Source organism: Mus caroli, chromosome 2, assembly GCF_900094665.2.
Source record: "Mus caroli chromosome 2, CAROLI_EIJ_v1.1, whole genome shotgun sequence".
NCBI lineage: Eukaryota > Metazoa > Chordata > Mammalia > Rodentia > Muridae > Mus > Mus caroli.
In genome coordinates this window covers 148,938,028-148,948,913 of record NC_034571.1, presented here as the reverse complement: position 1 = coordinate 148,948,913, position 10,886 = coordinate 148,938,028, and the positions used below count along the sequence as shown (strand labels likewise).

Sequence of the window (10,886 nt, the reverse complement as noted above, 5' to 3'; positions counted from 1 at the left end):
CTTCCTTTCTTTCTTTCTTTCTTTCTTTCTTTCTTTCTTTCTTTTGGTTTTTGGTTTTTTTTTGTTTGTTTGTTTTTTTGTTTGTTTCTTTGAGACAGGGTTTCTCTGTATAGCCCTGGCTGTCCTGGAACTCACTTTGTAGACCAGGCTGGCCTCGAACTCAGAAATCCTTCTGCCTCTGCCTCCTGAGTGCTGGGATTAAAGGTGTGCGCTACCACTGCCCATCGAACATTTTCTGAACAATAAAAAACTATTAATATATTTTAGTGCTACTAAAATTATGTAACTCATGAAAAGCAAGTGATTGATAGAGAATTCATATTAATCTCAAAATATCATCTATATTCCAGAAAAGCAGCAGATTTTTCACTGGAAGCATCAGTAGCTGAGGTGAAAGAATATATAACAAAGTAAGTGAAAGGAAATGGCCGAGCCTGGAGAGCATGCCTGGTGCACAGGGTGGGCAGCACTTGTGTGTCTGCTTTAGAAGTGACACGGCTTATGACCAGCCCTGATGGACAGTTTGATAGGGTGGAGTCTAGGAAATAAGGGTGTTAATTTGATTTTAACAGCTTGTGTATTACTTGATTAAATTAATATCCTCTGAATCAGTTGAGCTTTCTAATCCTTTAACGACCTTTTAATGAATTTTATAACCAGATTATGTGCCTAAAGTACTTACTGCTGCCCTGAATGATTACAAATGCGACCGAAAGTTAACTGAATTTCCCTTCTCGAATTCCACAGGTTTTCTTTAGAGCGTCAGGCCTGGGATCGGCTCTTACTGCAGTACCAGAACGAGGTTCCACCTCCACCTGAAGAGATGCCCAGGTTAGATTTTGGGGACTGGAAAGGAACCACTGTCTTTTTACCCTGTGAAGTTCAATTTGAATTTCTTTCAAATCCATTCGTACAGATTGAGTGTTGAATCTTGTTTTCATACTTCAGTCAGCTTAAAGTGTCTGTGTTCTTGGTGGAAAGGGAGGGACCCAGAACAGAACTGCTTCCAGGTCGTGTTTTTGGTCACCACTCAGATTCTTCAGGGAGACGGGCGGGCACATAGCTATCTTGCACCTGTTCACCTGGTTCTGTGCCAACAATGAGCTGTAGCTAGTAGAGTCCCTTGGTTAAGGCCTTAATGAAAACAGACAGCCATGAGGGAAGTGGCACGGGAGGTAGAAGGTGTGAGAGACCGTCTTAGTCTTTGGTAGTTAAGTTAGAGGGAGGTGGGAAAGCACTAGTTTTTTGTCTATTTAGCTTCTGAACTAGTTTTGTTCCTTTAAAATATGGTCTCCCAAGGCAGCCATGGGTAGTCTCAGGTCCTCAAATTCACAGTTGTCCTGTCTCGGCTTCCCAATTGCTGGAATTACAAGTGCAGCGCCACAAACCTCTCAGCTGTCATTTGAAAGCTGCTTCTCCCCAGCTAAATCTCAACTGCAAAGGTGAGGGAGCTGGAGAGATGGCTCAGCAGTTAAGAACCAGTGGTCCTGAGTTCAATTCCCAGCAACCACATGGTGGCTCACAACCATCTAAAATGGGATCAGATGCCACCTCCTGGGGTGTCTGAAAACAGCTACCATGTACTCATGTCCGTAAAACAAAATTTTAAAAGAATGTTAGGTGAACCCCTAATTACAGATGTGATGTAAAGAGGCTTTGAGGAACATGATTTTTGAGGGGGAACAGGGTTTGCCTCTCAAAGGCTCTCTTATATTGTTTCCAGGAAATGATTGTAAGTTCCAGGAAAAGGCTTTTATTTTTTTGTTTTTAGAGGATCAACTGAAACCAGAATCACTGAAGTCAAGGTGGATCCTGCAGCCTACCTCAGGTCTTCCCAGAAGGAAGTTCTTAGCACGAAGCCAGACTACCAGAGAATAGTACAAGATCAGAACCAAGTCTTTGCCTACGTGGAGTTAGTGGTGAGGCGCTTCAGGCTTCTTAGGTTCATTCCCTTGCTTTCTAGACTGGTCATCTTTCTTAGCCTTGTGACGTTGTGACAAGACCAGAAGTGACTTATAAGAAGGAATGGATTATTTTGGTTGCTAGCTATAGTCCATGGTTGCTTAAACCCTGTTGATTTGGACCTGTGGCCATGCAGTAGATTGTGTTGGGAACTTGTGACAGAGGACATTACTCCCTTCATGGTGATGGGTAAGAAAAAGAGGGAAGGAACTAATAGTCACTTCAAGGTCAGACTCCAAAAATCCTGAACTCCCTCTAAAGGTCCCATCACCTCACGGTGGTAACACTTAAGTAGCAGCAACCAAACCTTTTAAAGTGTAGCCCTCAGGGATACTCCAAATGCAGGTGAGCTTTGGAGGTTTAAAAAGTGGATATCAACCTCTCTTCCTTGGGAAAACCGGGAAAATTTTAAAGTAAATATATGATGTTAGATACTAACAAGACAGTAGAAGGAGTATAGAATACAGGAGGAGCAGGCCTGCTGCTTTGCATACAGTGACTAGCAGCTCCTTTGCCCTTACCCTCAAACAAAACTAGAGGGCCTGGCATCTTGCCTGGGGCGCAGAGCAGGGTGGAGACGTGTGGGGTATGTTTCAGCGGTGCCATGCGAGAATGTCTGGCATAGCATTTGAGGCTGAAACCAACCCCAAAGCATGAGCTTGTTTGGCAGTGCAGGGGTCAGAGAGTACTTGCTGCTCACACTGACCTTTCCTCTGCAGATGGATGAGCTCCAAGGATCAGTGAAGCAGCTGCAAGCCCTCATGGATGAGAGTACCCAGTACCTCCAGAAGGTGTCAGTACAGCTCAGTAAGTGCATCCTTTGCGGGGACCACAGCTGAGGGTTGGCTTTATCTGATGGATAGATAACCTTTGAGATGCGAACAGCCTTTCCAGACAGAAGTCCTTAGACTTGTTATACTTCCCGTAGGAAGTCAAATATTGATGACAGGAAATGCCTCGATGTAGATTCCATAGATGCACTCCATGAAGCTACCCAGTGTTTTTTGATAGCTTTAGTTTTCAAGGATGCATGAAGGCAAGCTGTGGATACTCTCCTATAACTTTCCTGGCTATGGAACAGTGGTTCCTCCAGCTACTGTCTTATTTGTCACACCGTGCTGGCCTTCCTGCTAGACTGCCATCTCCTTGAGGACAAAGACTTCATGTGTCATTTACTACCCTTCACTGTCTGGCACACTGTCCCAATACATTTTGTATGAATTTAATTGAAATGTATCTTTTGGCCTCTTGCCTCTGCAGAGAAGAGAAGTATGGACCAATTAGACTCTTCACCTGCTCGGAAACTGCTCAAACTCCCCCTCCAGAGCTCACCTTCCATGCAGTGATGAGGATCCTGTCAGGGACCCTACCTCACAGCAGTCAGCTGGAACGTCCCAGCTCTCCAGCACTTCACTGTTCCCGAGTGACAGCATGTATGTATCCAGAAGAGTGTGTTACGGACACTTTTTGTCGGGATGTGCACGATGCTTAAAATGGCCTTCAGAACCAGCCGTTCGTTGCTCCTAACATCCTCATGGTCAGCGCCTTTCATCCCATAAAATAATCCAGAGACATCTAGAACCAATCTCAAGGAAATGTTTTAGGGGCCAAGGTGGGTTGTTGCCATAAAAGACTGACGCTAAAGTTTGTGAATGTGGGACTGAAGGTGGATTATACGATGTTGTCACATAACGGGTATGTGTGGACACTTTACAGCATGCCCATTTTCTGAAGTGTCCTAATATCTGTAGAGTGCTTTAGTTTTTAATATTGAATTGACTTCCTGGAATCTAAATTCATGACAAGAAAGGGCTGTGCCAATTTAATTTTTTCCTCTGGGAATTACCCCTGCCTCCCTAAGGATTGAACCCAGGGCTTTGTGGGTGCTAGGGAAGCACCCTCAAGAAGCTGCACCCTTAGTCCCCATGTTTTGGGGTTTTTAATATTTTTTTAAGTTCTGTCACTGAATGGCGTGTTATTTAAAAACCGTGCGTTGTCATTTCCTGGGGCTGAGATACAGTTACTTAACCACTTATCTAGAACATTAGATGGATGTTAGAATCTGTGTGGTAAGGACACTGTGAGGATTTGTTTAAAGAGTAAAAGCCTAGAACAATATTATAGTTCGTTGTTGAAGACTTAAAAAAATGAGTATGCTGTAGTTAATGAGGTGAGAAAGCTATTATCTAATATGGAATACCACATGGGGAACTCAAGCAAATACATAAAGTCTGGATTAGAAATAAACTTACAAGTTTTGCCTAGTTGTTGAAGTGTACACTGTGTGACAATGTGTCTCTGCCCTTCCTTGCCTTCCTAAAAAGCACATTCTGATTGGTTAAGATAAAAAGCCTGTAGCCTATAGCAGAAGGCAGGATACTAAAGTAGTACGTCTAGAAAGAGGGACTCTGGGAAGGAGTCAGGTACCCAAACTGAGGAGAGGTGACCAGCCATTTGGCAGACGTAGAATAGTATAAATGGGCTAATATAAGTTAAGAGCTAGCTGGGGAACTAGCCTAAGCTGAGGCCAAAAGCATCAGTATAGCTGCTTCTTGGGGAAAACCCAGGGGCTCAGGATTAGAGGCTGCAGTGGCTTCTGTGAGACCTTGAGGATCATGGAGGTAAAGTTGAAGACAAGGAATGGATCCCCATCACCCTGCTGGGCCGCCTGGTTAAGAACTTGAAGATCAAGTCCTTGGAGATCTGCCTGTTCTCCCTACCCATTAAGAAATCCAAGATTATTGACTTTTTCCTGGGCACATCCCTAAAGGATGAAGTTCTGAAGATCCTGCCAGTGCAGACGCAGACTCTGCTGGCCAACGGACCAGACTCAAGGTTTTTGTCACTATTGGAGACTACAGTGGTCACGTGACATTGGTCTTGGCTTTAGGTGATCCAAGGAGGTAGCCACTGCCATCTGAGGGACCATCGTTTTGGCCAAGCTCTCCATCATCCCTGTGCAGAGAGGCTATTGGGGCAACAGCATTTGCAAGCCGCACACTGTTCCATGCTAGGTGACAGGCCACTGTGGCTCTGTGCTGGTGTGTCTCATCCCTGCCCTCAGAGGCAATAGCAATGTCTCTGCTCCTATGCTGAAGAAGCCCCTGATGATGGCCAGTATAGATGACTGCTGCACTTCAGCCAGGGGCTGCAATGCCAGCTTGGGCAACTCTGTCAAGGCCATCTCTGATGCCCTCTCCATGACCTACAGCTACTTGACCCCTGACCTCTGGAAAGAAACTGTTCAACAAGTCTCCTTATCAGGAATTCACTGATCACCTTGTGAAAACCCATACCAGATCTGTTCAGAGGACCCAGGCTCCAGCTGTGGCTACACATAAGTCTTTTTATACAAAAAAATAAAGTGAATTAAGTTGGTTAAATAAATAATTATGCCTCCATGTCATTATTTGGAAATTGGGGTGGTCATAGAAAAGCCCAGACAGTTATCAAAGAGAATGATATTGTCCAGAGTAGAACGAGGAAGGAAACCAGACAGCTTCCAAGAAAGCCTGTATTTGAGAATCAAAGATGTTATTACTGACTGTTGTTTCAAGAGCAGATAGACTTTGGAGCATGTCTTCATCTCACTTTGCTTAGTCCAAAGGGCAAATCAGCCATCTTCAAAGGTGACTGTGCCTTCCTCCATTTTCTTACATCCTATCACATTTGTTTGTAAGTGTTCAAACTTGAAGATGGAAAATGTGTTTGATGTCTTCAACAACTTAAAAATGACTAGAACATTTAAAAAACAAAGCATGAAAACTTGGACCTCAGCACTCAGGAAGTAGAAGCTAGAGTCAGGAGTTGCAGGCTCTGGGTTACACAGCAGCTGCTAGGCCAGTGGTTTGTGTTGGCCTGTCTCAGTGGTACTGAGCTCCAAGCATGGTTTCTGCTTATTCACAGCTTTATTATGAGAGAGGCTTTGTTTTTTGTGTCATTGATAGAACGTTGGCAATGTTTCCTAATTTAGCCAATAATATGCACTGAGGGTAAGCTTACACCAGTTCAGTGCTTCGTTAACAGGTAAATCTAAATCATGTAATAAAATGCCTTCAGTACTAGTTTTGCCTTCATTCAGATTGGCTTGGGCCTGGGTTTGTTTAATTTTATGCTTCTAGGTAGACAGTTCACTGAGGGAAGACGGCAGAAACTGATAATAGGCCAACCTACCTATGCTACAACCCTTTAATAACATAAGTTGCTCACATTGAGGTGAACCCCAGACACACAATTATCTGTTGTTCCTTTATAACTAATTTGCTAGTGTTATGAATCAAATATAAATACCTGATATGTAAGCCCTGTGAAAGAGTCAACTCCCAAAGGTATGGTGACCCTTGTGCCATAGAGGAGCGCTGTTTCCCAGCTTCTCTCATGGCTTGTTCAGCTTGCTTTGTTATCCCCTCCAGGGCCACCTACCCATAGTAGGCTGGGTGCTCCCATTATCAGTCATTACTAAGAAAATACACTACACAGTCCAATTTACTGGGGGCCTTGTCTCAACTGAGATTCTCTTCCCAAATTACTTTATTTCAAATTGACATAATAGTTGCCAGCACATGCAGGCAACATTTTGATTCTAGTCTGGAGAGATGACTTAGTGTTTTAGGATGTGCACAGTTCGTAGAGAGGACTGGAATTCATGTCTGTAATCTCCCATTTCAACATTCTGCAGCTCTGGCTCTAGTAGGCATCTGCTTCATTTATATGCACATCACTGCCCTACACAGATGCTGGCATATGCACAATTAACAATGAAAATCTTTAATTGTTGAGTCATTAATATGTTCAGTCATTTCTTTTTTTGTTTTGTTTTGTGTGAAGTAACCATCTCTCTTGTTCTACTCAAGAAGGAAATAATATGGCTGTCACTCGTAAAAGATGGAAGAGGACTAGGAATTTGATTCCTGAAAATCGAATCCCTGAGGCTCAGAGTGTCAGATGATCTTGAGTGTAGCTTTAAACCTTGTTAAAACAAGTATGTCATGGCCCATAAGATAAGAGCTTACTAATAATTCAACCATGAGGGAGAGGTAGGTGTGCAGAGAAAGCATTTCACATCCCCTCCTGGCAGTTCTGAGCAACAGCCTCCGGGATACCGCAAGAAGAAAAACTACAGCCAAGATGGCGCTGCTAGACTCTGCAGGCCTGCCCACCATCTTGCCTGTAGTTCTTAGCGTAAGCAGGCGCTTTGCGCATGCGTAAATCCCCGGCATCCTCAGCGCGCCTGCGCTACGCAGCGCCTCCCCCACCCCTACCCCCGCCCCTCCTTGCTGGTGCTGCTGCTGCTGCCGCTGCTGCTGTAGATTGACGGCCCCGCGCTAGCGCTTCAGGTGAGTGAGCGCCTCTACCACAGCGGGCGGAGGGCGCGCCGCGCGGTACGCTCGCCCGGGTGTCGTTCCTCGGTGCGCTGCGGACCGATGGCCACGCGACCAGCCCCGGGTCTTCGCGGTCGGCCTTCTCTGAGCCCCCCGCGCCTATCGCGTTCAGCCCGGCCTCCCGCGCCCCTGCCGGTACCTAGCCCGCGGAGGGCAGCGTGTGACCTGTTGGGGTCCGGCGTCGCTACAGAGGTCTGCACCCTCCGTCGCTGGGACCCCCTGAGGCTGTCACCCTCTCTCCGCCTCTCACGGCGAAGCACGGAGCTCCCAGAGCTGAGCATCCACCTACCCCGCTGCCCCTCACAGCCCAGAGAGTTTTGACAGGGGCCTGGACTCGCCTTCTGTGGGTTTCTTCCCAAAGCCACAGTGGTACCCTTCTCTCCTGGGACCCCAGGACCACGGTTTGTCTAAAGCCCACTTTGTAGTCAAGGAAACTGAGGCACGGAGAGGTGAAATGTCGCGTCCAAGGTCATGCAACTGACAAGTGACACCGCCAGCTCTCTTAACTCAGAGGCGGTGGGGCTTTCACAGCCAGAGCTGGTGGGGTTTGACCTTGTATCTTTAAATTTGGGGCGGGGAAACACTTGTCATTTATCTAGAGTTGCTTTTAAACGTCGTAAAAGTGGGCTACGAATAGAATTATCTTCTGGTCAGTACGGTGGAAGTGCTGTTGTGATAACAATCGCGATGTTAACGTGAACTGGCTCCCTCCCAAATACCCGATTTGTGCCAGGGATCTTGCTAAACGTTTTATTAAGATCGGCTCACCTTTGTACCTCACTGCTTCCCTATCCAGTGCTTTCTCCCTTCTTTTTCTTGAAGCCTTTTTTCCCCCTGCAGAGCTCTCCTGCATGTCACAGGTAGATTTGGAGCCTTGTGGCTTAAGCTGAGAGGCTCTCCCCTGGTGGCTCCCTGGTAGAACACAGTAAGCCTCTCCTGCGTCAACCCCACTCCCCCTCCCCCAGCTCCCCCCCCCCAGTACTGCAGTTATAATTAGCATTTCTTTTCTAGCTGCCAGGACTAGGCTGGCTGGGCTGGCTGGACTTGTGGAGGTGACAGAGCAAATTTAGCCAGTACTCACCTCTTTTTGGGACTTTCTGGCTCGGCTCCAAAGCTGGTCTTGAGCATTTTCAGGCTTTAAGATAAAACGAGAAAGCGTTGACACGGTGGTGCAGAATCTAAGACACCTCCTTTGATTTGAGTTCCAAATGAACAGCTATAAAAATGTGTTGATTTTTTTTTTTTTTGCCCCCAAAATAACTAGCTCAAACTGCCTTTTCCTCCCTTAGCAAATCCTCCTCCACACTTCAAAGGCTCCACAAAATTTTCATCTTCCCTGCTTAATTTTCCTAACTAGAATTAAATAATACATAACGGGCTGCAGGCCCGGGTCTTATCCTCAGTAACACCCTCACCTCTCCCCATCCCGGGTCAGGTCAAGCGCAGTCTTTGCACCCCCAAATGCCTGGGTCCTGGTAGACCATTGGTAAATACTGAGTTCCTGCTGTTCCTTGCTGTTACTCAAAGGGTAATTAATTGTTCTATTGCTATTCTGTTGGCCCTCCAGTTTCTCTTTGCTGTCCCTCCCTTTATATTTCTCTTCGGATTATCCTGTATCAGCCTCAGTCCACCCTTTTGTTTTTGAAAGTTTGCACATGATGGTCTTGCATCTAGAAATCTCCCTGATGGTGGAGCAGGCAAATGCTACAGGGGAGTTTTTATTTTTATGTGGCAGTAGGAGTGCCTGAGGCTTATGACATTTTAGTCTGCACTGAAATTCATGTGAGATTCAGTTTCTCATTCTTTTACTTGGTGTGGCTTATTAGCCCAGGTGACATCTGAGTGATCATAGTTTTTATTGCCTATTAATATGTAGTATTTGTAACATGCACGTATTAGGGCTCTTTTAGAGGTCAGAGGACAATTTTGAAACAGGCAATTCTTTTACTATGAGGGTCCTGGAGGTTAAATTGAGATCGTTAGGATTGGGGGAAAGTGCCTTTACCAGCTGAGCCATTATGCCAGCTCTATATTATTATTATTATTATTATTATTATTATTATTATTATTAACAGAGCCTTGCTTTATAGGCCAGTCGATCCTCAAACTCATGATCTTTTGACCTCAACCTCGAGGATACTAGGATTTCAGGCACCACCACATCTGACTTAATAAAGTTTCTTTTTTTTTTTTTTTAAATACATTTTTTAAAAGATTTATTTATTTATTATATACACTGTAGCTGTCTTCAGATACTTCAGAAGAGGGCATCAGATTTTTGTTACGGATGGCTGTGAGCCACCATGTGGTTGCTGGGATTTGAACTCAGGACCTTTGGAAGAGCAGTCGGTGCTCTTAACTGCTGAGCCATCTCACCAGCCCTAATAAAGTTTCTTAAAAAAATTTTTTTTATTTAATTATTGGTGGGGCCACAGATGCTATGCTGTGCATGTGGAAATCAGAGTACAATTTTGTGGAGTCAGTTCTAACCATTCACCTTTCTCTGGGTTTCGGAGATTGAATTTAGGGTTCCAGGCAAGCATCTTTCCCCACTGAAAGGCCCTAATAAAGCTTCTTTAAAAAATTATTATTTATTTTATGTATGTGCGTTCACTGTCACTCTCTTCAGACACACCAGAAGAGGGCTTCGGATCGCCATTATAGATGGTGAGCCACCATGCGGTTGCTGGGAATTGAACTCAGGACCTCTGGAAGAGCAGTCAGTGCTCTTAACTGCTGAGCCATCTCTCCAGCCCCCCTTAATAAAGCTTCTTAAAGAGTTATTTTGAATGTTTTCCTGATATTACAGTGAACTATTATTGTGTATAAGGCATGGTAATGAGTATTGTGGAAAGTTCAGAATCGAATAAAACCGGGTTCCTTTTCAAGCAGTTTCCTAGCTAACTAGGGAGCACTGTTTAACTGTGGCATATCTGAAAACTGCCACATTAGATTATAAGCAAAGCAAAATGATAGTATAAGGAATGATTCCAATGTGGGATTTTTTTTTCCTCCTGTGCCTCTACAACCAGTCTGGAAAACGCCATAAAAATTATATTCAATCTGAAAGCAAACAGTGGTCTAATCTCCTCATGTTGGTAGATAGCTTCCCAAGAACTGAACTTGTCCAAGATCATAGAACTAGGGTTTCAGCTTGACATTCCAGACTTTTTTTTTTTAAGTTTTATTTATTATATGTAAGTACACTGTAATTGTCTTCAGACACTCCAGAAGAGGGCGTCAGATCTCATTACGGATGGTTGTGGGCCACCAAGTGGTTGCTGGGATTTGAACTCGGGACCTTTGGAAGAGCAGTCAGTGCTCTTAACCGCTGAGCCATCTCACCAGCCCCATTCCAGACTTTTTATTCATTGAGAATTTGCCTGGGCTAAGTGAGTAGCTCAGTGGTAGAGAAGTTGACAGTGTGTGTGAGAGGCCTTGAAGATTATTGCCAGAAACTAACTCCTCCCTCCCTCCCTTCCTTTCTTCCTTCCTCCCTTCTTCCCTCCCTCCCTCCCTCCCTCCCTCCCTCCCTCCCTCCCT

At 45.0% G+C, this 10,886-nt stretch overlaps 2 protein-coding genes across 12 annotated transcripts in view; both read left to right on the top strand.

The window, feature by feature from the left end:
* Dsn1 (DSN1 component of MIS12 kinetochore complex) overlaps window positions 1-4,226 on the top strand; it is a 12,888-nt gene extending 8,662 nt beyond the window's left edge. For all 8 annotated transcript variants that reach the window (XM_021182254.1, XM_029474650.1, XM_029474649.1 and 5 more), the window contains 5 exons: window positions 351-410; window positions 748-831; window positions 1,772-1,919; window positions 2,682-2,769; window positions 3,223-4,226. In XM_021182254.1, the coding sequence (XP_021037913.1) occupies window positions 351-410; window positions 748-831; window positions 1,772-1,919; window positions 2,682-2,769; window positions 3,223-3,308 (466 nt within the window). In that variant the 3' untranslated portion in view covers window positions 3,309-4,226. The remainder of the gene's footprint in view (window positions 1-350; window positions 411-747; window positions 832-1,771; window positions 1,920-2,681; window positions 2,770-3,222) is intronic.
* A 2,953-nt stretch (window positions 4,227-7,179) lies between these two features.
* Window positions 7,180-10,886, top strand: part of LOC110309491 (protein NDRG3) — a 64,810-nt gene continuing 61,103 nt past the window's right edge. For 2 of the 4 annotated variants that reach the window (XM_021182218.2, XM_021182192.1), the window contains exon 1: window positions 7,180-7,298. The gene's annotated coding sequence lies outside the window, so the exon portion shown is untranslated. Of the gene's footprint in view, window positions 7,536-10,886 lie in introns of all 4 variants that reach the window. The other 2 variants (XM_029473870.1, XM_021182202.2) reach the window with 2 other exon arrangements.